The sequence below is a fragment of the Mustela lutreola genome, chromosome 2 (genome assembly GCF_030435805.1).
Source record: "Mustela lutreola isolate mMusLut2 chromosome 2, mMusLut2.pri, whole genome shotgun sequence".
In the NCBI taxonomy this organism is placed as follows: domain Eukaryota; kingdom Metazoa; phylum Chordata; class Mammalia; order Carnivora; family Mustelidae; genus Mustela; species Mustela lutreola.
Window position 1 is genome coordinate 66,344,784 of NC_081291.1, and position 27,631 is coordinate 66,372,414.

Genomic DNA, 27,631 nt, shown 5'->3' on the forward strand with positions numbered 1-27,631 from the left:
TCAGGTCCAACATGGCACATTTATTGGAATAAATCACACCCTAGCTCACCCAGGAGGGGCCATTCTTGGATCTCGAGGGCTGGCCTTGGAGCAGGACGGACCTGTCCCTCAGTTGGATTGGGCCTGGAATTCGTGGCCTCTAGTCCACAGCCCCACACCCAGACCCTCAGCTCCCACCAAGATCATCTGGGGGCCAGGCCATCAGTCATTCGTGGGTCTGTTTCCTTTCCTCTGCCAGGCCAAGACACATCCTGCCAGGACACGCTGAAGAGACTGTCCGAGTCTGATTTCAGCTTCGTGGAACTGAGAACGGTGTTCTTCATCACTTCCGCAGTCCCCTCACTGCTTACTACTTCCTCGGTGAACATGTCCTCCGCCATGTTCCTGAAGAAGCCATTGGAGAGCAAGTCAGGACCCTGCATCTTTAGGAGCTAAGGAAAACCATGCTGGGCTCTGCATGCCTGAGACGTTTAGCTTTCCCACGCCTGCGTGTCCCCAGCCAAGCTCTGTCACGCGCCCGAGAGGGACCCTCACCACCAGAACCGGGCTGTGCAATCTCCTAACCGTACCCAGGCCCCTCACACTGCTGCATCTTTGGGGGTTCAGCTCTAGCATTTATGGAGCACTGGGCTCATGCCAGACTCTGCGCCAAGTATGTTATGTGGGCTTAATCTGGCCCAAAGCCCCAAGACAGAGAAAGCCTAGGCCACATGTCTTTGTTTCTCTGTGCCTTAGTTTCTTCATCTGTAAAATGGGGAACAGGGTCAGAACCTACCTTGCATGTGGTTGTTAGGACAACATATGAAAAGGCCTCTATGGAGCAGGATTTGACACATGGTCAAGGTTCAGGAAGCACTAGGGATTTTTATGACTCTGTTATCATTCCATTTTGCAAATGAAGCAGGTGAGTCTCTGAGGCATTAGATAACTCCTCTGGGCACATGTGAGGAAGTGGCAGCAGAGACAGAAATGCAGGCCCTCTGGCTCCAGAGTCTGTGCTCTTAGCCATTCTGCAGCATCACATTCCTCCTCTCTATGATGGGGCAAACCCCTCTTCATTCTTCAAAGCACTCCTCCATTGCCACTTCCTCTATGAAGCCTGCCCCAACTCCCCAAACTAAAGTTCCTCCCTAGGTCCTGTGCGTCCCTCTCTCAGAGCCCATTAAGGGAAGACTGTTGGCATGTCTTTCTCTCACTTAAGGCTGGAGACCACCAGTCCAGCCCCAGTACAATGCCCAGCACAGATGGTGTCAGTGAGAGTTTGAGGAGGGAGGGAAATAGGAGAAGGGTGGTGGGGAGGAGGGCAGAAGATGACCAGAGGCAGCTACCCTGTGGAATGAGCCCAGGTCCCTGGAGAACATCAAGTAGCTTCTGCCCCTCACTGGTGTTCAGGTCCCCTCAGGTCCAGGGAGAGAGTGATGGTCATGTTGACCCAAACCTCAGAAGGCATGGTTCTTCCAGTCATGAGACCAGGAGACCAGAGGCCAGAAGTGCCTCTGTAGCGGTGGGGGCAGAGCCCAGTTCCCAAATAGGGCTCTGGGCCACTGGAACCTTAGGTAGAGTTATGAATCAAGACTGGGTCCTCCATATCGGACAAAGGGCTAGTACCCAAAATCTATAAAGAACTTATCAACAAACCCAACACCCTGAAGAACAAATAATCCAATCAAGAAATGGGCAGAAGACATGAACAGACATTTCTGCAAAAAGACAACCGAATGGTCAATAGACACATGAAAAAGTGCTCCACATCACTCGGCATCAGGGAAATACAAATCAAAACCACAATGAGATACCACCTCACACCAGTCAGGATGGCTAAAATTAACAAATCAGGAAAAGACAGATATAGTGGCTATAATATATAATATATAATACATTATAATATATAATATATAATACATTATATAATTATATATATTATATACATTATATATATTTATATATTATATGTTAATAATAATTTTAAAAAGACTGGGTCATTTTTGAGAAGCTGAGAGTGCAGATAGGAAAGGGGAGGTACTCAGAGAGCTGGTCCCCCCCGGCCCAGGCCCTGTGCCCTGGCGAGGATCCAGAGAAAAGGGAACCCTCCTACACTGTTGGTAGGAATGCAAGCTGGTGCAGCCACTCTGGGAAACAATGTGGAGGTTCCTAAAAGTTGAAAATAGAACTACCTTATGACCCAGCAATTGCACTACTGGGTATTTACACTAAAGATACAAACGTAGTGATCCGAAGGGGCACATGCACCTGAATGTTTATAGCAGCAATGTCCACTATAGCCAAACTATGGAAAGAATCTAGATAACCATCAACAGATGAATGAATAATGAAGATGTGGTATATATACACAATGGAATACTATGCAGCCATCAAAAGAAATGAAATGTTGCCATTTGCAATGACATGGAAGGAACTAGAAGGTATTATGCTGAGCAAAATAAGTCAATCAGAGAAAGACAATTATCTTATGCTCTCTCTGCTATGAGGAATTTGAGAGGCAGGGTGGTAGGTCATGGGGGGTAAAGATGGAAAAAATGAAACAAGATGGGATTGGGAGGGAGACAAACCATAAGAGACTCTTAATCTCAGGAAACAAACTGAGGGTTGCTGGGGGTGGTGGGGAGGGATGAGGTGGCTGGACGATGGACACTGGGGAGGGTACGTGCTACGGTGAGTGCTGTGAATTGTGTAAGACGATGATTCACAGACCTGTACCCCTGAAGTAAATAATACATTATATGTTAATAATAATTTTTAAAAGACTGGGTCATTTTTGAGAAGCTGAGAGTGCAGATAGGAAAGGGGAGGTACTCAGAGAGCTAGTCCCCCCCGCCCAGGCCCTGTGCCCTGGGAGGGAGAGAGCCCAGGTTATCTCCAGGAGCAGCACCAAGGCCAGACAGGGAGGCAGAGTGGGAGGAAAGGAGAAGGCCTGGCCCAGGCTGGTCAGGAGAGCCAAAAGGACAGAAGCTGGCAGGGGCCAGGCTGTGGAGAGGAGGCAGGTGGCGACATCCAGGAGAGCTGGGGGAGCTGCTGTAGACACAGAGTGGCCCTGGGGTCACAGGCCCCTCTGGCCAACAGGCAAGGGTGGACAGTGCCTGACATAGTCTCAGGGGCCAGGGCCAGGGGCCTTGCACACCTACCTTGTCTGCAGGAAGTAGTGCTCCAGGTTATCAGGGAGAGCCTGATCTTGTGTTTCTGGCAGCACGGAGCAGAGGGACAAGGACAGGGTGGCTGAGATGCAGCAGAGAAAGATGGGGAGGATGATGAATTTCTGGTAGCTGACTGCCAGGGATGAGATGGCTCCAGTTGCCCAGGCCAGAGACACCAGCCCCAGACCTGTCGCCCTGGAAGGGGAAGTGAGAGCTCATCTAGGAGGCCTACTGCGCCCAGAGACTGGGTGGAGGTGGGGTGGAAGCCCTGGCTCCCCAGACTTCACATGCTCCAGTCTCCAGCCTACTCACGGAGGGTCTGTGGAGAGTTTGGCTTTGGGGCCTGCTTCAGGATCAGGAGCAGGGGAAGTGAGAGCCAGGGCGCAGGCAGGTGTGCGGGAGAAGACAGAAGACAGAGCGGTGGAGCTGGGTGGGGAGGGAGAGCCGCCACCCTAACCACGGAACCACGGACTTCCCTGCCCCTCCCCCATCCCACCCTCACCCACCCCCACCCACCACCACGGGGTACAGCCCAGCCGGACCCTCAGAGCAGCACACACATTCAGACCGCAGGGCAAGGCCGAGTCTGCCCTCAGGCTGCCCGGCTCTGCTATCTGCGGGCTGGCCTCGACCTGACCCTGTTGGCTGAGAGAGGGCTAACGACGAAGTTTGCGGGGTATTTGTAAGGTGTAATGGGGAGATCCAGGGAAACCACTCAGCACGCGCCTGCAGACTGCAGCTAGCTCCTGGAACATGCCCTCGCCACATCCCATGGCCCCGCCGCCAGGCCGCCTACCTGAGGACTGTGGGAAGGAGCTCCGCGGTGTAGATGAAGAACAGTGAGACTGAGGCCGCCAGGCTGAACTCTCCAAGCACGACCAGGATGCTCATCATGGATTTCAGGTCTGTGGTCAGACAACGTGGCCACTTGAGCCTGGGCCTCCCTGAAGGCATCTAAACCGTGTCCCCATCCCACCCCCCACGCTCCCAACCCTTACCTCCCCACCCCCCATCCCCCCAACCCTGGCAGCTGATCAGCACACTCAGGCCCAGCCAGGCCAGAAGTTAGTACATCTGCAGTGGGAGAGTTGCTCATTCCACGACCTCTCAGCCCCAGCACCTCCGCCTCCAGGTTCATTCTTGTCTTCCATAACCTCACCTGAGGCAGCTTCCCCTACCCCATGGCCTGCTCAGGGCCCTCCCACCTTCCCTATTATCCTCTGCAAGGTGGAGGAAGCAGGGGTGTGTACTGGGGTGGAGGGGTGTGTTAGGTCCCTGGAGCGGGATTCCCAACCCTGGGCAGCCAGAGGTATGCATTGAGGGAGGAAGAGGAGGAAGAAAATATCCAGGAAAGCCCATTCTTCAGGCTTGGGGAAGCCTGGTGGGGAGGTTGCACCTGCTCACTGACTAGGAGGGGACCCCTTGCAGTTCTGGGAGCTTCTGCAGGCCCCTGCCACCACCCCATTCCCTGCTCTGGCCCCAGCTTTTCTTGGCTCTGGGATGAAACCAGAAATCTAGTTTTACCTACTGGGGATTCTACTCCTAGTTTCTCTCACACATTTGAGAGTTTTAAACATTTTCGTTTGGCTCTGTATAGGCCCACTTTTTTTTTTTTTTTTTTTAAGATTTTATTTATTTATTTGACAGACAGAGATCACAAGTGGGCAGAGAGGCAGGCAGAGAGAGAGAGAGAGAGAGAGAGAGAGAGGAGGAAGCAGGCTCCCTGCAGAGCAGAGAGCCCGATGTGGGGCTCGATCCCAGGACCCTGGGATCATGACCTGAGCCAAAGGCAGAGGCTTTAACCCACTGAGCCACCCAGGCGCCCCTATAGGCCCACTTTTTACAAAAACTACCAAGCCACAGCAATTTAAAAGAATGCATGTGTGACCCCATTTTGTTTTAGCAGCTTAACACTGCCAACATCTGGGAGAGGACCAGTCCCAGGCAAGACATGTAATTCTAGCCCTGAGAGAGCAGGAGGCAGACTCTGAGGCAGCCCCTGGACACAGCTTCCCTGCTCTGGCCCCAGCTGCTGAGGGGGCTCTCATGGCTAGCAGTTCTGACTGAGTGAACACTGACATCCCACTCTCTAGCCCTATGACCGGGGTCATATTCATCGGCCCAGGACTCTCTGAAATTTTGAAAATATTGCTGTGCCTTCACCCCCCTTCCCCTCCAGTTTCCTTATGTAGTTCTGAGCTGAAGGGTACTGTGCCTTCTTGGGAAGGAGAGGCCTCCCTGTAAGAATGTTCCTGAGGGCTTAGCCCCTTCACACTCAGGTTGTTTTTTCTTGGTGAAGTTCCAGATAACAGACATTTCCCAATCAGAGGTTATAGACAAGAGGCAGGCCCTGGGGGTATCAGTTGAAGGACTATCGGTGGGCCTCTGTTCACACTCAACCATCAGATCGGACACAGGCTGGAAGAAGGCTGCCCACTCTCTCTCTCAGGGACAGCACCCCTTTCTCTTCCCCATTTCTGAGAGAGCTTCCAGCGCCCAGTTTGGGACTCTCCCTTGAGGAGGGCAGTGCTCCAATGATCTGCACCAGCTCAGGAGGGCAACAAGGCCGTGGGTGCAGCAGCTGACTCCCAGGGTGTCTTGTTGGCCAAACAGGGCAGGAAGAAGGGGTCTCAGGAAGCAGGAGGGTTTCGGGGGGAGGGGGGGTTACCCAGGGGAGGGTGAGCCATACCTGAGGGGAGGATAAGGACAAGCAAGCACATAAGGGAGCCTTGGAAGGTAGTCACAATCAAGCTCCACTTCCTCCCGATCTGCTCAAGGAGAAAGATGCAACACAGCCGGGCGGGCACCTCCACGATGCTAGGAATCACTCGAGTGAAGTGGATGTTTATGCCCAAATCCTTCAACTTGAGGATCAGCATAAAATAACTGTAACCCACAGTAAACCTAAAATGAAGCCAGGAGAGAGACACACACAGAGAGAGGGAGAGGGAGATGCAGCACACAGGGCAGGAATAAAGATGGGGCAGAGACAAGTGGAGCAGGGTGGGAATGGGGGACAGAAAGAAGCTCGGAGCTCTGGATCTGTAGCCAAGCTGGTGTCCTTGGGCCTTGCCCCCCTGCAGCTGCCCATCCCCTCCCCAGAGCTTCTGGCAGATTCTACTTGCATTCCCTGCTGGCCAGTCCCGGGTACTCACCACACACAACCCATCACCAAGGTCACCTTGAGGAGGTACTTATTGTTATAGAAGTCCAGGACAGAGGCCTTAATCACCTTCTTTCCGGGTGGCTGCAGCTACAAGACAAGCAAGACCAACCAGAGGCCAGACTGAGACCCCAGCTTGCTCCCCACCCTCACAGGACCTCAACACCCACCCCTGCCCCGCCCAGTGTCAGCTTGGTCTCTGGCCTTCCGCTGGCAGGCTTCAATTTTGCTGTCACCATTCTCCTCGAGTGGTGGACTGGGGACAGCCTCTGGGCAGAGGTCCCAGGAGGAAGAGGCTCCTCCACACCCTAACCCTGGCCCTGCTCCAGGCCCAAGGCCTCTTACCTTATCCAGCAGACTTAAGGGAATGATCTTCTTGTTCACACCGGCTGCGTAGCACAACATCTGCTTGGCCTCCTCCACCTTCCCCTTCATCAGCAGCCACCGAGGGGACTCTGGAATGATCCTGTGTGGCCCACCCATGCTTAGCCATCCTTCTAAGCTGCCTCAGAGATCTCCAACGTAATGTGAGATGGATGTTGGAGGCCTTGAAAGTAACCCTCCACTTCAAAGTGCCTCTGCCCCTTGCTGGCAGTCAGCCCTTCCCCAGGTCACACACAGCTCCCAGTGCCCCTCAGGGTCACCCCAGAGCCTAGCTGCCTCTGTACTATAGCTTCTTCCCCCTCTGCTACCTCCATGAGCGCTCATGCTCACAACCCTCTGTTCGGGCCCCATTTTCATGGTCGGCATTTCTCCTGTCCCTCTCTGTCTCCTAATAGCCTGGAGAATACAGGGGACCCCAGGGCCCAGCCTGTGCCTAGGTGAACAGAGGTCCCCTCTGTGCCATCTCCTCCCCTCCCACAGTGCCCACCGCCCTTGACCTTGGAGTAACTTTGGTCTCCTGATTCTTCCCGATCCTCCCAGGCTGTCAGAATCCACACAGGTAAGCATTTAAGGCACTTATGATGTGCCTGGGAATGTGCTTGGTGCCCTTACATACAAATCAGTTAGTTTAATTCCTGCCCAACCCTGGACCTAGTATAATTATCTCCATTTTATTCCCAGTCTCAGGCGGTAAGGGCTTGCCCAAGGTCACAGAGGCAGAGCTGGCATGGAATTCAGTGCCCTGATGAGGCACTCTTTACAAACTGTGCCATCAGTGAGCCGACTTCTTGTACACGCACCCCCTCCCCCAATCCAGGCTCTAGCCTCAACTCCTGTAGCCAGCTGGGCAATGCCCTTGACACTAGGGGCAACTTTATTCTCTCTGCCTGCCCCTGCTCCTGCCCTCAGCTAGGGGCCAGCAGGAAGCCCCCCTGCCATCCTTCTCCATGGTAAGTCTGGGAACACGCCCAAAGAAAGTCACCCAACTGGGACTGCTTCAAAAAGATGGGAGATTGAGTATGTGCCCACTCTAAACCAGAGGAAAGAAAGTGGATATCAACAAAGAGAGTGGGAGAGAGGGCGGGTAGAAGAAAGATTTCACAAACATACACACAGCCCCGACGTGGGTGGAGGTAGGTCGGTGACCAGGCGACAAGGCACCGCACACAGCCAGGGCACCTGGAACACCCAGTCCTCCCAAATGGGACTCTAGTTCCCTCTGTGGTTTGCACCCAGAGGCTAAGCCAGGCTGAGGACAAACACAGGGGAATAGAGGGGAGGCCCCGTGACTGCGTGACTGTAAGGGCCTACTTAGCCAGAGTGATTCCATCTCGGATTAAACAGCCATTTTTTTGTTTATGCAGTAAAATATGGTTGACCAGTCCCTGATAACAGAGCCCAAATACAAGGGAGGGTCAGGTCAGGTGGAGACATCCGATCACTATCTCCCTAAAGAATGTGGACCCCGCCTTTTGGGTGCCAATTCTGACCAAGGTGATAGGCTAGTTCAAATGGCTGCTACAGGGTGAATTGTAATTCAATTGACCACCGGTGTGTGACCTAGCATGACTGTGCAGCTTTCTCTGTGTGTTGCAATCTCATCGGCCACCTGTGTGTGGCCAGGCTCAACCGCATGGTCTTTGCTCTATAAAAGTTAGTCTGTGAGGCTGGGAGGGGTCGCTCTTTCTGTAAGAGGGGCCCCGACCGGTCTGATTCTTTATGCTTGGCACAAAATAAAGCTTTGCTTGACCTTCGCTTTGTATCAGTCTCGCTCCTTTGATCACGGACCCTATCAGTGACAAAGACAAGAGTCCCCACTCCCAACCCCACTGGGGAGCAAAACTACCTGAGCTAGGTAACGCCCTGGCTTTGGGATCCCTCAAAGAGAAGGCGCCTGCTGTTTGGTCACCCCGAGGTAGTCATTCTCAAAGTGTGGTCAGTGGACCGGCAGCATCAGCATCCCCAGGGAACTTGTTAGAAATTCAGATTCACGGGCCCTGCCCCAGTCCTACTGATTGAGACGTTCTGGGGGCAGAGCCCAGTCACTGATGTTTTAACCAGTCCCCATGAGATTGATTCTGCTGCTATTGGAAATTTGAGATGCATTGCCCTACAGGATTACCAGGCAATCAGCTTCTGTTCACAGCTTCCCATTAGCATCTTTGTAACTTGCTCTTAAAGATGAAGGGATGATCAAAAATCACCAAAATGTTGGGGAAAATAAAAAAGACCTTTCAATGTAAATGGGGCCCCCCCAAAAAAAAATCAAGCAAGAAAACAAAAATTACCCCAGAGGACACAGGTAATGTAGGGAGCAGGAGAGGAAAAAAAAAGAAAACTCTAACTTGTATCCCTCAAAACATCTGAGAAAGTTTTGCAATTTTATCTTCATAGTACAAGTTTCCAATGCTATTGAGAAAATAATAAAATCAGAGAATGAGGAAGAGCTGGGTAACTGAACATTACATGGAAATTTTGTCTTGGAATTTCTGCTGATGTCCCAAGGCTATTAACAATGACTGATAATCTCCTATTCTAAAGAGAGGTGTTACCACATTTGGGACAGGATTCACTAAAAATAAAAATTAATAAAAATACAGAATAGCCTGGTAGCCACCTCCCTCAGCCACCAAGAGAGGTTGGAAATTTCCGGTTGGTGGCAGTGAGACTCTCTTGCCCTCCCCAGGTCGCTTTCATCTATTCAAACCTGGTGAAGGGTACCACCTTCGAGAAAGGGAGTCTGCCCTCCCACTCTTTGCCTGGAACTTACTGATTCAGAAATGAGGGGACTGCCCTCATTTACAGGGAGAGTTAATTCCCACGCCCTCAAGTTGGAGTGCCTATGCAAACCCAAAGGTCAACCTGAATATGGTCAGGCAGGAAGTTGGTGGAAGCCACCTGCAATGGCAGGCTGGGGGATGGGGCGGTGAGAGCCTTTTTGGCCAAGTGGACCCTGCTATCTTGAAGTCACCTCGCGTGCTAGGGCACGGAGACCTCTGCAGAGAGAAGCTATAGGTAAACTGTCAGGACGGTGTCTGGAGCATTGGGAAACACCGGGTGGACCCCTGAAGACCTACATATGGGCCATGAAAAGCATCAGCCTCCGAATATCTGCCCTACAGAGCACGCTGACCACCGGTTATATAGCCCCTGTCCCACATTTCTTTCTTTTCTCTGATGCCCTAGCCCCTGCCTAGGACCTGGAAGGTCAGAGCAGGGAGACAAAGGAGGAGGGGCAAAGGTCAGAACCCTCACCTGAGCTGGTTAGCCACCAGGGAGAAGCTGTGAACTAGATGAAAGATTAAGTTTAAACTGGACGAGACTGGATTTTTCAAAGCTTCAAAGTGAGTCTGAATGGCCACAATGAGACTTTTCCTTACAATGAAGAATGACTGTAAAGAGGGGGTGCCTGAGTGGCTCAGTTTAAGCATCCGACTTTTGATTTCAGCTCAGGTCATGATCCTGGGGTCCTGAGATCCAACCCTACATTGGGCTAGCACTGATTCTGCCTCTGCCCCTCTCCCCACTCACTTGCTCTCTCTTTCTAAAATAAATAAATAAAATAAATCTGATTTTAAAACTTTTTTTTTGTTTGTTTGTCGGAGAGAGAGAGCGTGCAAGCACAAGCAGGGGAAGGGGCCGGCAGAGGGAGAAGCAGGCTCCCTGCTGAGCGAGGATTTTTTTCTCCATGTCGGACTTGATCCCAGAACCTTGGGATCATGACCTGAGCTGAAGGCAGATGCTTAACTGACTGAGCCACTCAAGCATCCCAAATAAATAAAATCTTTGACCAAAAAAAAAAAAAAAAAAAAAAAAAATTGACTGTAAAGAGAGGGAAGCTGCCCAAGATATTGTCAAGTGTCAGGGAAGGAAGAGCTGACAGGACATGTCTAAAGAAAAATGTGCCCCATCCAATGAGTTGTCTGCTCACAGAATGTAGAACTCTGTAGTCACCTATCAGAAGAAAGGGCTGAGAGTCCACAGTGTGATGGCTTCTGGGGAAGGAACTGGGGGAGCTGAGAGGAGCTGTAATTTTTGACTATGTTTCACCACAACCTTTTGGTATAAAGACTTTAACAACATGCATTTATTGCTTTTTAAAAAAAATGTTTTAAGGTCAAGCCATCAAACACTATTTTCTAGCTCCCATGACAGAGTCATGCCCCCTGGCAACAGCGGGGCCCCAGTACACACTTGGGAATGTCAGTGACTGCCAAAGATATGCAGCCAGCCTTGGTATTTGGAAGATCTCCAAGCCACATACATGCTCTTGCTCTTAACAGGTAACACCACCTCTTATAATCCATGTTGTGCATGGCACAGTGGGTAAAATTCAGAGCCACACAGGCTGAGTCAAATCCCAGGTCTGCCACTTTGCAGCTGTGTGGCCTTGGGAAAGTTATTTTGATCCTCTGAAGCTTCAGTTCTCCTCTCACCACCCCCGACCCCTTCTGCCCCCAGGACAGGAGACCCGTCCTTTTTGCAAAGTTGAAAAAAGTAACCGAGATGATGTCAAGGTGAATCCTGATCCTTTCTCCACACAGAACTGCTGTCCTTACCCAGGAGACTTCTGTCTCTTCCTCTCACTCTCCATCTGCTTTCTTCTCTCCCTCTGCCATCACTTGTCCCTTCCTAGCTTGGGAGTCTCAGGTTTCTGTCTGTGACCCCCCACAATTCAGAACACCACGTACTCTACCTTGTCTTTGCTGCCCAAACACGTCATCACTATCCCCTTGCCCATCTCAGCCCAGCACTGTGGGAAGAGTCATCTCCTGGAAGGCCCCATCCTTCAGTCCCTCCTCTTTCCTCAATCCCCTGCCATTGCACTGAAGCCACCTCAGGGTCACAAAGGCCTTCTTCCCCAGCATCAACTTTCTTGCTTTCAACCCTGCCTTTTCAACACTTTGGCTTCTGATTTTTCTGACCATTTCTTTGACATCTCTGTGAGCATCTCTGGTGGGGATTAATGTTAGGGTTCCAGAGGTTCTGCCCTGGGCTCTTTCTCATTTCATCTGCATGTATTTTCTCCAAAGGAAAATTCTACCCACTCCACCCCCCTTCAAGGACCCTCCAGACCCCTCAACTTCTAGCCCATCAGACCCATCCCTGCGCAGGCCATGTTTGCTCACCAGATATAGGAAATGAGGGGGAACACGGGTGCCCCACCCAAAAGAAACAGCAACCGCCAGTGGGAGAGGCTGTAGGCAAGCCCATTCAGGAACATGAATCCCACAGAGAAAAAGCAGTGTTCCAGGATGATGGCGTGGGCCCGGTGTTGGCCTATTAGCCACTCGGTAGCTGTATGTAGGCCAAGAGGACAAAATCACGGTCAGCTCAGAGTCCCTGGGGTTACCCCGGCACCCAGCCTTCTGAGATGCCCCAGCCCTGCTTGGGAGAGTTCAATCTGGGTGAAGGTTCTTCTGCCCAAGGTCAACAGGACTTTAAAGCCAAGCGGAGTGCCTCTGTGCTCCCAGGACACGTCCTAGGCCCCTTGTCTGACCTCCCAATCACACATATAGCCTCCAGTCCCTTCCTGACCTCACAGCTCCCTCTCAACATCTCCTCCCTGACCACGTCTCTCTCGCAGAGATGGCCCATTGCTGGGTACAACTCCTCACAAGTGGCCTGACATGTGGTGAGGCAAGGAGTGTGTGCCTTTAGCTTTGTTTTTAGTCCCTCAGGCCTCTGTGAAGAAGCAAGTTCCCTTGGATAAGCTCCAAGGAAAAAAGGTCTCCTGCCTGGGCGCCCTGAGCTCACTAGGCCACGGAAGCTGGAAGCTGAATGAGTGTATGGGAACTTGGGGCTTTGGCACCCCACAGGCCTGGGATGAAATGGCACTCCTCCATGTAACTGCTGTGTGGCCCTGAGCAAGTTGGCTAACTTCATGAGGCTTCTCTGCTAAAGGGGTAAGAGAAGAGTACCTCCCGAAGAGAGTGCTGACACGGTGACAGGAGACAGTACATAGAGAGGGTATAGCAGCTGGCCCGGACCGTCTGAGGGGCTCAATACATATAAGCCATGGGAGGCACAGGGGAACACAAGAGGTATGACAGGGAATGTGTGGGGTATGAGGGGCCAGGATGGAGAATGGGGGTGGAAGGGCAGTCTGAGCACAGATTCTCCAGCATCTCCAGGACGTTGCGGGTGGAAGCTCCTCCCTCCACTGCCAGCCTCCACAGACTGCAACTCCATTAATCCTGCCAGCTCCCCTTCCTTACGAGCCAGCCACGCCCCACGCTGGCCCCGCCCCCGCGGTGCGCGCCCCTCCAGGCCCCGCCCCCTATGCGCCCCCAGGGGGATCCCTCTCCCCATCCCCCTACCAGGCAGCTGGGCCTCACCTAAACACACACTACTGATGGCGTAGCACACCAAGGCCTGGGACACGCCGAAGCGGAAGAACAGATACTGGCGAAAGGTATTGACGAAGGCTGTCCCGAAGCCGAAGACGGTCAGCCCCAGCAGCGACATTAGGATGGTGGGGTAGCGGCCCAGCCTGCGGGCGTCCAACGGAGGGTGCGCCAAGTGCTTGGACCTCCCTGAGCTGGCCCAGCAGGACACCCGGGGCCGGTCTGGAGCAGCCTATAGGCCTCCGGAGTGTCCCTGCCCTCGCCGCCCCCAGCTTGAGACTAGCTCAGAATGCCCACGAGGAGGAGGCAGGGGCTTCCAGGGGCCAGAGGGAACTCCAGGACACTCACTTGTCACTTACGAACCCAAAGATGAGGGACCCTATTAGGAGGCCGGCCGTTAACATGGTCTGCACGCCTTCCGTGTTCCGATCCTTGCCACACACCAAGTCAAACTGGGGGTTTTACACAAGATTGGATACAGGCCTTTACCCAGGATCAACTTTCTGGGTCCAGGGACTGAGCCAACAGCCCTCCACCACCACCACCACCACACCCTCATCATCCCCATGCAGGGTGGGCCTTTAGGAGCCTGGGACAGGGACAGGTAGCTGTGCGTGTGCCCATCCTGCATCTGGCAGACCCTGGAATTGAGGCCTGGAGAGAGGGGACTAGAGGCCCAGGCCAAGATGGGGAATGGGTGGAAATGTAACTGAGCAAAGGCTGGAATCACTGAAGACCCTTTCCCAAATGCAGATGTCACGGCCCCAGCCCATAGATTCAAACTGGGCAGGTCTGTGCAGGGAAGGCCCCAGGTTACAGCTGTGGTGGAGAAACCCTGCAAGAGGTACTTGATCCAAGATGCTTCTTTCCCCAGTTCTCTGTTGTGTGTGAGTTCAGACAGAGGGCAGAGCCATAGCTACGGAGCAATTCCCTGGACAGATGGCAAAGCCTGCCAGCTGACATTTGCCTTGACCCCCACGTCAACTCTAGCTTCCTGGCAAAGACAGGTGAGGCCAGGCCTAGACAACAGGGATCCTGCATTGCTGCCCTGGCCCTGTCTCTGCAAGGTCACCATGGACAGTTGCTTCCCCTCCCTGAGCCTTAATATCCCCATCTGTTCAAGGAGGGTAAGGGCACATCTCTGGGCCTGTGGGGTAGCTATAGACAACTCAGGAGAAGGCACACCTCATTGACCAGCGATCGCTTCTTGGCCTCAGGATAGATCCACCCGTCTTGGCATGACTGTGTGTAGTTGAGGCCAAAATGGATAATAGAATCCAGATCCCAGGTCACAGGCAAGTACATGAGGCATGTCTGGAAACTGCCATTGGGTTCTCGGGGCAGGGTCAGATTCAACTGCTGAGCCTCTGACAGATTGGGTTCCACTGCCAGTATCCAGCTAGTATTGCAATAGGGCTTCTGGGCTGCGAACATGAAGATGTCAGCAAACATGAAGAAGGCCAACAGGATGTTGGGGATGAAGGTGAGGGCCACCAGCCTCCGCTGGAATGTACCAAACTCCCCCACCACATCCAGGATGTTGGTAAAATTGTCATCCTGCTGGGCGTCCGAGGCCCTCAGTCTGCGTAACAGCTTCTCCAGAGACGGGGACTGGGTGTGCACTGGTACCTCAAGCTGGTTCGAGTTCATGGAAGAATGGTGGGATCTGTGCTTTACCTTGCAGCCATTTTCTGTTGCCCTCTGTTCAAAGAAAGGATACAGCTCAGTCTCTGCTGACCCCACTTCCCAGACATCAGAGACTGGCTGGGGAGCCACTAACCAGAAGTTTGGATTCCAGCCTCGATGTTCTCTCTAGTTCCTTCTAGTAGGAAGTTTCTTCGTTAACATAATTTGTTCCCTAGGGGCCCTACCCATCCCTGATTTTCAGTGCACTTAGCATTTTGTAAATGTTTTAGAAAATGCTATGCTTCTGTTGTCATTAATAAGTTCCGAAGAGCTTTCTTACCCATGGCTTCCCCACAACTGAAATTTTGGTTCGACAGACAGACACCAGTCTTATAAAAGGTAGGAGAGATCTCCAGGGAAAAGTCTTCAAAAAAAACAAGCAAAACCCCCCAAGATATCTGGATCAGGAGTAGTCAGGTGACCACAGAAGTTGGGACACCTGGGGCATCAAAATGGTGGAGAGGCATAGAGCAGCATAGAGCCTAACTGGAAAGGCAGGTAAGGGGGAGGAGGGAGAGAGAGAGAGAGAGAGCAATACTGACTGTAAGAATATAAGCAGATCAAGCAAAGAGTTCAAAAGGAAGCGTTCTAAAAGTCTTGAGAAGGCAATCTGTTCTGAGTCAATAGAAAAAAGAACCAGCAGCCCCTGACTGCAGGTGTTGAAACTGTCAGGTGCCAAGTTTATAGAACTACTATCGTACAAACTTTTTAAACACATGAAAGTCCTAATTACAAGATGAACTCATGATAAGAATCAGCAAAAAGGGGCATCTGGGTGGCTCAGTGGATTAAGCTGCTGCCTTTGGCTCAGGTCATGATCTCAGGGTCCTGGGATCAAGTCCCACATCGGGCTCTCTGCTCAGCAGGGAGCTCTCTCTCTCTGCCTGCCTCTCTGCCTACTTGTGATCTCTCTCTGTCAAATAAATAAACAAAATCTTAAAAAAAAAAAAAAAGAATCAGCAAAAAGACGTTTTTGGGGGGAAGACACTGAACTTCTAAAATGGAAACACTCAAAGGAAAAAAGCTGAGTCAAATTTGACACAGAGGATTGGCACACTGGAACACACAGATGAAATGTGAAAGAGGCAAAGAGACTCAGGGGATACAAAGTTTACCAGGCATCCAGTTGGAGGCCTAGTAGGAGCAATGGAGAAGTAAGAGTTAAAGAGATAAAAGCAACACATTTTCTAAAAACTTGGAAAACATGAATCCATAGACTTAGGAAGCAGCATATCCCAGGTGGTATCCATAAAAAAGAAACCCATAGCCACGCCCATTGTAATAAAGCCACAGAACGGCAGTGACAAAGGTCTTCAGAAACATCTAGAGAGAAGACAGGTCACTGACAAAGGGGCAGTGTGGTGTTCACAGTCTTCTGTTAGGAAACAAGATAAGCAACAAGGAAACCAAAAGAGAGTGAAAGTCTTGAGAAAAAAAGAAAATAGCCAATCTAGAATTGCTGACTCAGCAAAATTATCCATCAAGAACTAGGGCAAAATAAAGACAGTTGTAACTACTCAGACATTGAGGGAGTGTTCATGTAAGAGACCTGATTTCACAGAGGTCCTAAAGAACAAGGAGGAGGAAAACTATCACGCGAGGATAGCCTCGGATGCCAATAATGAGCATTCGAACATGGAAAACATGTAAGCAATCCAACTACTGATTGTATTAAATCGTAAAAATCCTGTCCATTTGTGGCAGGAAAAAAAAGATCGAATGATGGGCAACAATAATATATGTCAAAAGGAGGACAATCTGAGCCAAAGTAACCTACAACCTTTCTATTGTTTGGGGTGTAGGACAGAGAAACCAGCATTCGAAGGCATATTTGCATGATAAAATTTTAAGGACAACCATTCCAGTGATATACCTAGAGAGCAGTAGTGGGAAAAGGTATGGAGAAACGAGACATGGTACACTGATTGTCATGGATTGAGCCTTTTAATGATTTATTTATTTTTTTAATTTAGAGAGCAGGCAACAAGGGCAGAGGGGGAGGGAGAATCTCAAGCAGACTTCCTACTGTGTGAGATCATGACCTGAACTGAAATCACAAGCTGGACACTTAACCCACTGAGCCTCCCAGATGCCCCCATGGATTAAGCCTTTTAAAGATTTTATTTATTTATTTATTTTTCAGAGAGAGAGAGATAGAGGGAGAGGCAGGCAGTCAGAGTGGCAGGTAGAGGCGGAGAGAGAAGCAGGCTCCCTGCCAAGCAAGGAGTCTGATGCAGGACTTGATCCCAGGACCCTGGGATCATGACCTGAGCCGAAGGCAGACACTTAATGACTGAGCCACCCAGGCATCTGATTAAGCCTTTTAAAAGTTAAATTCATATGCTGTTTTTACAGAGGATGGCCAGTATTTTCCAGTTCTCCCAGAACACACCCAGTTCCCATCCCTTGGGCTGGCATAATGACTCATAGTGTCCCCTTCATTTCTCATAAGAGTTTTGATTTTCATGACAATTTGGTCACCCTGTAAGAAGGCACATTTAAAGAAGCATGACAGGCTGATGGTATAAGAGGTTGAAAAAAGTTCCATTAGGTGAGGTGCCTGGATGGCTCAGTTGGTTAAGTGACTGCCTTTGGCTCAGGTCATGATCTCGGAGTCCTTGGATCAAACCCCGCATCGGATTCCCCACTCAGCAGGGAGACTGCTTCTCCCCGTACTTGGACTCTCTCTGTCTCTCTCTCAATTAAATAAAATCTTTTTTAAAAAAAGTTCTGTTAGGCAAACAGTCATCAAAAGAAAGCTGATTTAGCCATATTACTACCAGATAAAAAGATAAAGTATCATTTGGAATAGAGAAATTCATTATCTAAATATTAATTTTAAAAATATATGAACCTGGGAGCCTGGGTGGTTCAGTCGTTAAGTGTCTGCCTTCAGCTCAGGTCATGATCCCAGCATCCTGGAATCGAGGCCCGCATCAGGCTCCCTGCTCCCTGGGAGTCTGCTCCCTCTTCCACTCCCCCTGCTTGTGTTCCCTCTCTCACTGTCTCTCTCTGTCAAACAAATAAATAAAACCTTTTAAATAAATAAGTAAGTATGAACCTGATATTGTCTTCAAATATATAAAACAATAATAAGTATAACTAACAAGAGAAATTGACAGCTCTGATATTATAATAAGAAATTTCAGTGCATCTTTTCCACGGGGTCAGGTGTACAAAAACGTAGCAAAGATAATTTGCATAACACAATTAATGAGCTTTTTCTAGTGGCCATTTGTAAACTTCTGCATCTAATCGCTACAGAATACACATTTTTCCTGTACCTACTTAGGACATTTAGAAAACTTTATCATATACCAGGCAAGAAAACAAGCCTCCACAAATTTCAAAGAATAGAAATTGTCTTTTGACTACACACAATTGCATTAGAAATCACTAACAGAGCTTAATAGCTTAATTTAGAATTCTTGTGTATGTCACATACATTTGTAATACTGCTGTAGGCATTTGTCAGTCTGCCTTCCATCCTGGGATCCCTTGGTATCCTAAATGATTTTTTTAAAATTTGTATATGTAAAGGTTCACTCTTTGCTCTCCAAAATCCTACAGGTTTTGACAAATGTATAGGGTCATGTCCCCTAGGACACCATAGACTATCATACAGGAATTTCACTGCTCTAAAAAAAAGTTTGTGTTCCACCTATTAAACTGTTTTTCCTACTCTACCACCCTGGGCAACCACTGGCCTTTTTACTGCATATCTTACCTTTTCCAGAACGTTGTATAGTTGGAACCATACAGTATATAGCTTTTCAGACTGGCTTCTTTCACTTAGCAATGTGCACTTTAAGGATCTTCCATAATTTTTCATGGCTTGATGGCTCTTTTTAATTTCTTTATTATTTTTTAAAAGATTTATTTATTTATTTATTTGACAGACAGAGATCACAAGTAGGCAGAGAGGCAGGCAGAGAGAGAAGGGGGGGCAGCAGGCTTTCTGCCAAGCAGAGAGCCTGATATGGGGCTCGATCCCAGGACCCTGAGATCATGACCTGAGCCGAAGGCAGAGGCTTAACCCACTGAGCCACGCAGGCACCCCGATAGCTCTTTTTTAAATCACTGAATAATATTCTACTGTATTCACTTACCACAGTTTATTCATTCACCTACTGAAGAACATCTTGGTTCTTTCTAGTGTTTGGCAATTGTGACTAAAGTTGCTCAACATTTGCATGCTGGATTTTGTGTGGACATAGTTTTCAAATCAGTTGGATAAATACCTAGGAACACATAGGCTTTAAAGATTTTAGTTATTTGACAGAGAAAGATCGAGCAGAAGTAGGTAGAGCCAGAGGGAGAAGTAGGCTCTCTGCTCAGCAGGGAGCCTAATGATGTGGGATGATGCAGGCCTCCCTCCCAGGACCCTGAGATCATGATCTGAGCTTAAATCAAAAGTTGGACACTCAGCTGAGCCACTCAGGCACCCTTCCAACTTGCTGTATATATTTTTTTTAAGGAGTTTATTGATTTATTTGAGAGAGAGATCACAAGTCGGCAAAGAGGCAGGCAGAGAGAGCGGGGGAAGCAAGTTCCCTGCTGAGCCAATCCGGGGCTTGATCCCAGGACCTTGAAGATCATGACCTGAGCCGAAGGCAGAGGCTTAACCCACTGAGCCACCCAAGCGAATGAAGCTTACTGTATTTTTTATTGAGACTTGTATTGAACCTATAGGTCGGGTTGGAAAGAATTGACATCTTAATAATAATATTAGGTCTTCTGATCCATGGACATGGAATATATATATGTATATATATATATATATATATTCATAAGTCTTATAAATATATACATATAAGTTTTTAAAAATTTATGAATAGTCATAAGTCAAAAAGGAGATCATGATGGAAATTTTAATATATTTATAAATGAGTCATAATGAGTGATAACATATTAAAACCTGTACGTGGTATAAAAGGTGGTACTCTGTAGGAAATTTATAGCTTTAACTATAATAGAAAATCAGAAAAACTGAAAATAAGTAAGATGCCTATGATAAAAAGTGGGGAAAAAAACAGTAGTATAAACTACTTTTATACTAAAAGTAGTATAAGTAAAGGAAGGAGATAGTAAAGTTAAGAGAGAAATAAATAGAAATAAAAAATATAATAAAAGAATCAACAAAGTCCAAAATTGGTTCTTTAAGCAGATCAGTAAATTAGACACACCCCTGGTGAAATTAAATAAAAATAAAAAATTTAAAAACAAAATACAGTAAAGTTTTTTATCTATGCAAAAAAGAATATAAAGACTCAGGAAGATTAAAAATATTAACTAAATGCTAACATCAACTTTATGTCAATGAATTTGAAACGATGAATTAAGTTCCTAAGACAAAATGAATTCAAGAATAAATAGAAAGCCTTACAAGTTCTACATTGATGAAAGAAATGAAAGCAGGGGTGCCTGGGTAGCTCAGTCAGTTAAGTGTCTGACTCTTGATTTCAGTTCAGGTCATGATCTCAGGGTCTTGGGATGGAGCCCCACATCTGGCTCTGTGCTCAATGTGGAGCTGGTTGAGATTATCTCTCTCCCTCTCCCTCTGTGCAGCACCCCCATCTCTCTCTTTCTCTTCTCTCTTTCTAAATAATAATAATAATAATAATATAAAATAGAATAATTTTTTTAGAAGACATGAAAGCATAAATTAAGAACCTTTTCCTAAAGAAAACACCAGACCCAAAAAGTTCTACGGAAGGTCTACCAAACTTTTATATAACAATTTATTCCAGTGTATACAATTGTTTTTCAGGGAATAGGAAGAGAAAGAAACTTCCCAATCATTCTAACTTCAATAACAAAACTAGAGAACTATAGTAAAACATTGGAAATTATAGACCCATTTCATTCATAAAAATAGATGTAAAAGTTCTAAGTACAATGTTAGTGAATCAAATTTGATAGTGTGTAAAAAGGAAAGATATACTACAGTGATCAGTTTTAAACTAGGAATGCAAAGATGGTTTTACTGTTAGAAAATACATAAACACTTATAAATGTAGAGAAAAGCCATACGATAATGTTTAGAGATGCAGAAAATGCATTTGATAAATTCAACACTGATTCATGATTTTTTGTAAATCCTAGAAAAAATTACAATTTCTTTGAAAATTCAACAAAGGGAATCTACTCCCCCTCCTAATATCCTAAAATGGGGAAACATTAGAATGATCCCCTTTAAAAATGAGAGAGAAGACAAAAGTGTCCACAATCGCCTATTTAACATCGTACGGTAGCCCTAGTAAGTACAATGAGATAAACAGAAATTAAAAGCATAAAGATTGGAAAGAAGAAAATAAAATTCCAAAGAATCTACAAATAATTAGAAACAAAAGGATAAATTAGCAAACTAGCTGAGTATAATGTGAATATATGTAAGTCAATTACATGTCTATAAACCTAAAGCCATTCAATTTGTAAAAATAAACCATTTTAATGGGAAAATATTCAAGTTCACTTGAAATTAGAGAAATGAAAATTACAAGAATGCTAAGAGCATTTTTTACTTATCAGATTGGCAAAAATTAAAACTATGACAACACATTTTGTTGGTGAGACCGTGAGGAAACGAATTCCTATTTTTTTTTTAAGAGTTGGTATTTATTTGACAGACGGAGATCACAAGGAGGCAGAGAAACAGGCAGAGAGAGAGGAGGAAGCAGGCTCCCTGCTGAGCAGAGAGCCTGATGATGGGGCTCAATCCCAGGACCCTGGGATCATGACCTGAGCCGAAGGCAGAGGCTTTAACCCACTGAGCCACCCAGGCGCCCTGCAAATTCCCATTGTTGATGGGAATGCAACCTGTGCAAACCTTCTGGACAACCTGGCAACGCCTAATATGCAGGAGAGTTAACCCGGCTGCCCTGAGTTTCTTCATTCTTGCACGTTCTCATAGGACCTGCATGTGGGACTAGTCCTCAGCTGGTTTCTGGGAATCGAGCCATGTGCTACAGACTGACAAGAATATTTTCCTTGCTTGGAACTTTGAACCACATTGTACTGACTTGTCTATGTGGTTTGTGCCTTATGAGGAACATCTCCTTCCTTCCTAAGGTCTGAAATTGAGTCAGGAAGTTTCAGTAACTGCAGTTAATCATGAAGGTACTTTGTGCTTATGTGACTAGCCCCTCCCTACACCACACCCCGCCCGCCCCCCGCTCCCCAGTAAAAACCCAAGGAAAGTTCCCAGGCAGGAAAGCCTTGACCTATGTTGCTGCTGTCCATCACTGGGGTAGTAAGAGTGTGCTGTGTAATTCTGCTCAAAGAGTATTTTTGGAAGGTAGCACCTGGTTCCCCAAGACTCCACGCCATGCATCTTTCCTCTTTATTGACCTTGTTTTGTACCCTTCCACTGTAATACATTTTAGCTGCCAGTATAACAATTTCTGAAGCCTGTGAGTGGGTCTAGTGAATCCCAGAACTGGGGGTGGTCTTGGAGACCAGTGACCTATTTGACAGAATTATATACGCACTAACTTTTGGATTTAGCAATCCCACTTCTAGAAATTTACCCTGAAGATACACTTTAGTCAATAAGAAAATACATTAGGAACAATCTAAATGTCCATACAGAGGAGAGTGGTTGAATAAAAGATGGTACAACTGCCCAATGGAATATTATGCAGCTTTCAAAAAAAAAAAAAAAAAGGAGGAGGAAAATGTCTATGAAGTGATATGGAATGACTTCCAGGCCACAGTGGTTAGTAAGAAAAGTATTATGTTCAAGAACATGTATAATATGCTACCTTTCATATAATACAGGAAGAGATAAGGTATATGCTCATTTGTGAGGAAAAAAATCCAGCAAAGGTAAGTCACAGGCTAAAGAGATTGGTTATCTATGAGAGAGAGCGGGTGCAAACACGTAATGGGGGTAAAGGGAGGAGGGGGAGTGATGCTTCCCTAAGTACAACGTTTTGTACTTAGAACCCTAGCATGTTTCACATACACCTCCCTCCTCAAATAAATAATTGAAATTAACAGGACGAGGCAAAAATCCAAATGGCAAACTAAGTGTATTATAAATAAACATCATAACCACATTGAAGGAGACAGAGAAGAAAAGAACTAACTTAAGTAACTTTGGAAAACAGTATGTCGAGGATATAAAACTGAAGATAAGAATTGCACAAAACTGTATTCTGGTCAGTGCATCTGTTTGTCACAGGGGTATGAATTTGCAATGCTGAAGCTACTCTACGTACCTGCCTATTTGCTGGGGTTAAGCAAATAGCTATGGTGTGGGTAATAAGAGCTAGGCTTCTGTTAGAGAGAAGAGTTACAACTGAGGACAGGTGAAGACTAGAATGAAGACCATGGCGTTGGATTGGAATCAAAGGTACCAGTATGAACTCATGACTTCAGACACAGACAAAGAGCTAGAGAGATGCTGGATCTGTGTTTTCTAGCCCTGCTCCCTGAGAGGCCCACAAGCAGTAACACCTCATAGCAATGATCACACCCAGTACTCAGATCTAGGTTTCTAAGTGAAAGAATGAGGGTTCTTTGGAGACGTGGTTGGTCCCAGGGCTGGAGCAGGAAAAGTGCAAGATGTGAGGGTGGGGGGTTGGGGAGGAATTATGCAAGTATTCAGTGTGCCCCCGACAGAAGAAACTTCATCAGAGCCCAACTTTTATGATGCAATAAGCAAAATTCATTTAAGATAACAACTGGAAATGTATTCCATTTCCGGGAAATCTATCAGCAGCCATTAAACCAAGCTAACAATATGCAGCTCTCATTGGAATGAAATCTCAGAAATTGAGCAATATAAGTAATTGTTAAACAGCATGGTAGCAAACTCCTAATTCTATTAAACCATGAATAGCATTTCTAAAAAACCTCTGTCTCCACAGATTCATTTATTTGTTAAAAAAAAAAAAAAAAAGAATCATTTATTTGTGACTTTTCCCCAATTGTGTATGTGTGTGTTTTGTTTTGCTTTTTAAAATTGCATGTCAGGGATGCCTGGCTGGTTCAGTTGGTAGAGCACGCAGCTCTTGATCTTGGGGTCATGAGCTCAAGCCCCCATGCTGGATGTAGAGCTTACTTTAGAAAAACAATAATAAAAATGAAAAAAAATTGCATCTCCAACTCATTTGTTACACAAATTTAAAAACTGGCTCAGGAAGCCTAAACACATGGAGGCACCGGGGTGTCTCAGTCAGTTAGGCATCTGACCCTTGATTTCGGCTCATATCATGATCTCAGGGTTGTGAGACTGAGCTCTGAGCTGGGTGTAGAGCCTGCTTACAATTCTCTTTCTCTGGGTGCCTGGGTGGCTCAGTGGGTTAAGCCTCTGCCTTGGGCTCAGGTCATGATCTCAGGGTCCTGGGATCGAGCCCCATGTCGGGCTCTCTGGTCGGTGGGGAGCCTGTTTCCCCTTCCCTCTCTGCCTCTTTGCCTACTTGTAATCTCTGTGTCAAATAAATAAATAAAATCTTTAAAAAAAAAAAAGATTCTCTTTCTCCCTCTCACTCCGCCCCCCCAAAAAAGCTTATGAAAATATGTTGAGAAAGCAAAATACGTGGAGAGATATTTAATGGTCGTGAACAAAAGTTGTCAACTCCCATACTGATCTCTAGATTCAGTAAAATTCCAGTCAAAATCCAAAAAATATGTTTTGTGAAATTTCTCAAGATGATTGCAAAATATGAAAGAATAAAGGGCATGAATACCTAAGACAATTCTGAAGAATAATAGGGAGGAATGATTTGTCCTACCAGATATTGAATTTATTATAAAGTTAACATTAATTAAAGGCACAGTGGTAACAGTTCAGGAATAGCTAAATGGAAAGCCCACAAATAGATCTATGCAAACAAAAGTTTGGAAGGAAAGAGAGAGCAGCATGACTAAACAAAAATGGAAGAAATATGCCTCACATCATAAACAAAAACTCCAGCCCTCTTAAGGACTTAAATCTCAAGAACAAAACTCCTAGTAGAAAATATAAGGAATATATGTTTTACTTTTGCGTGAGGATTTTTAAAAAGATTTTATTTATTTACTTGTCAGAGAGCACAAGCAGGGGGAGGGGCAGAGGGAGAAGCAGACTCCCCATTGAGCAAGGAGCCCAACACAGGACTTAATCCCAGGACCCTGGGATCATGACCTGAGCCAAAGGCAGATGCTTAACCCACTGAGCCACCAGGTGTCCCTTGGGTGAGGATTTCTTAACTAAGACGCAAAAGCTGTGCTATTTTATGCTAACCATAAAGTTGTTAAATGATAAATCTGACTACTGGAATATGAAAATTAAAAAAAAAAAAAAAGCCACAACTGGAAAAATATGTTTGCAAACACATTATTGGGGGGGGAAAATGAGAATCAAGAATAGGCAAAGAACCTTACAAATCAATAATAAGAAGACAATCCAAAACTGGGTAAAAAACATGAGTGGGCATTTCGAGAACAGAAAATTCTTGTGGCACACAAGTGTTCGGTCTCTTTAATAAGGAGGAAAATGCAAATCAGAGCCATAATGAGAAATTTACACTCCTTTGCTTGACAAGACTTAAAAAGTTTTGACAAGGCATCATTTCTGGCAGGATTGTTCACAATTTCACTTTGAAAACCAATCTGGCATTGCCTTATACAGTCAAATATTTGCATATCTCACAACCCAGCAATTCTACTTCTAGGTATAAACTCTGGGGAAACACTTTTACATACGATCCAGGAATGGACACCAAAATGTTCATGATGACACACATCAAATATGAAAAAAAAAGCACATAAATGCCCATCAACAGAATAATGAATGGACTACAGTACAACAATGAAAATGAATATACTTTAGCTATATCCATTAGGACTTGACCACCATGGGCTTTAAAGACGAAAGGGATCAGGAGCCCAGCAATGTGGGCAGTCTATAGAAGCTGGGAAAGAAAATAAATTCTCCTCTAGAGCCTCCAGAAAGGAATGCAGCCCTACTGACGCTTGATTTTAGCCTAGTAAGACCCATTTTGGACTTCTACCCTCCTGAACTAGAAGGTAGCAGATTTGTGGTAAGTCACTACATTTGCAGTAACTTGTTAACAGCAGTGTGTATGCGTGTAAGGTTGGAGAGGTGGGGGTGGGGATAGAGGACACACACACCCCCCACCCCCCAGCTAGGGAACTTGGCTCTACTCAGAGATTTGACATTCAGGCCTGGAGCCAGCTGCACTAGCCTCCTCCTGCAGGGTCCCCTTCAGTGTGCCCCTCACGGGACCCTGCCAGTCTGCAAGGCTCTGGAGCACTTGCTTCCTCTGCTGACACCAACGGTCCCCTGTTGGTGGCCAGGCCCCAAGCATTTGGTTCTGTGTACAAAAGAGGCCCAGGAAAGGAAGGTAAAGTCGGGAGCAGCACTTTATCTGAGGGCAGGAAATGGCCAACTACCATACCTGAGAAGTCATTTCCTGTGAGGGCAGCCTGCTCCTTCCACAGACTTCTCATAGCTGAACAGGCCCCAGCAGGCTCCTGTCCACATCTGTGCTGAGAACTCAGCCCCACAATTGCCAGGTGTCATCATAATTGCCACCTTCCACACCCTAGAAACACAGACTCTAGAAACAGAATGGGGCAAGGTGGGCTGGGAAAGCCTCCACGTGAGGGCAGACAGTTCTGGCACCTGGAGTACCTGCTGTCCTCATAAACCCCACTGAGGGAAGCTCTCCCACTCTTCCAGACACGACTTGCCCATCCTGCTCCCCATACCTGGGGTGGAGGTGGCCGGGGAGAGTCAGAGGAGCTCAACTGTGCTCGCTTTGGCAGCACATATACTAAAAAAAAGAGGAGCTCAACTGCCTTGAGAACAGAGGTGGAAACAGAGCAGAGGCCTGAGGCAGTGTAGGTTTAAGATTTGGTGGTGGGAAGTTTGGGGACCTGCCCTAGGATGGTTTCTCCTTTTCCTGAAAGGAGGGAAGCTACCTGTTAGAAAGGTAGGAGGAAATGAGCTATGCAGATGGAGGGTAGAAATGGCCCCTGGAGAAGGCTGGAAAATAAGCAGACTAGAAAAGCCTGGCAGGAAGGCTGGGCACTGTTAAGCCCAGTGGAGGCTGGCAACTGGGAATTCACAGGCTAGGCCCACTGGGTGGGTGACTGTGGCACCAGGACCAGCCACCTGGGCTGCTGGGAGAGAGGAGGCAGACGATGGGGCTCATTCGCTGCTGTGGTTTTGTTAGCTGGGTGCAACCAGAGGGGAAGGGTTGAGGAGTAGGCTTCTGGCAACAGGGAGAAATGGTGTCTATCTCTGGGTAGACCTGAAAACCACAGCGGACACCCTCTAATCTGAGCAGGGAGGACAGGGGTGGGGAGAAAGTACCAAGGTCAGCAGCCCAGGGGGCCCGGTGAGGCTAAGGATGGTGATGTGGAGCAAATGTCTGTGTTCCCCAAATGTATAGGTTGAAGCCCTAGCCCTCCAACGTGATGGGATCTGGGGATGGGTCTTCGGGAGGCCATTCCGTTTAGATCAGGCCATGAGAGTGGTGGGGCCCTTGGGATGACATCAGTGGCGGGAAGGTGGCCAGGAAGAGTCTTCACCAGAACCTGATGCTGCCAGCACCCAGCTTCCAGAAATGAGAGAAAACACGTGCGTGTTTTTCAGCCACCAGTTTGTGGCCCTCTGTCATCGCAGCATGGGCAGAAGCGGGCAGAGAGGAACAATGGAGTTTGTGAGCCCGGAGGATGGGACTGCGGGGGCTGCGGGCAGAGGACGGGCTGTCTGGATTAGAAACATGAATTAGAGACATCCATTTCTTCTTCTCCTTTTTAATCGCAGTGATTATTTATTTTTAAACATGTTTTATTAACATATAATGTATTATTTGACCCAGGGGTACAGGTCTGTGAATCACCAGGCTTACACAATTCACAGCACCCCCCACAGCACATAC

At 47.4% G+C, this 27,631-nt stretch overlaps 1 protein-coding gene across 1 annotated transcript; it reads right to left on the reverse strand.

Moving 5' to 3' along the window:
* SLC22A14 (solute carrier family 22 member 14) lies at window positions 1-26,361 on the reverse strand. Its single transcript, XM_059162070.1, has 11 exons — window positions 26,141-26,361; window positions 14,232-14,747; window positions 13,395-13,498; window positions 13,038-13,192; window positions 11,829-11,997; window positions 6,661-6,781; window positions 6,308-6,405; window positions 5,842-6,056; window positions 3,949-4,057; window positions 3,144-3,347; window positions 1-384 (listed from the first exon to the last, which is right to left on the reverse strand). Exons 1-11 carry the CDS (start codon window positions 26,150-26,152, stop codon window positions 183-185), a joined length of 1,905 nt encoding a protein of 634 aa, XP_059018053.1. The 5' UTR covers window positions 26,153-26,361; the 3' UTR covers window positions 1-182.
* Window positions 26,362-27,631: the final 1,270 nt, after the last annotated feature.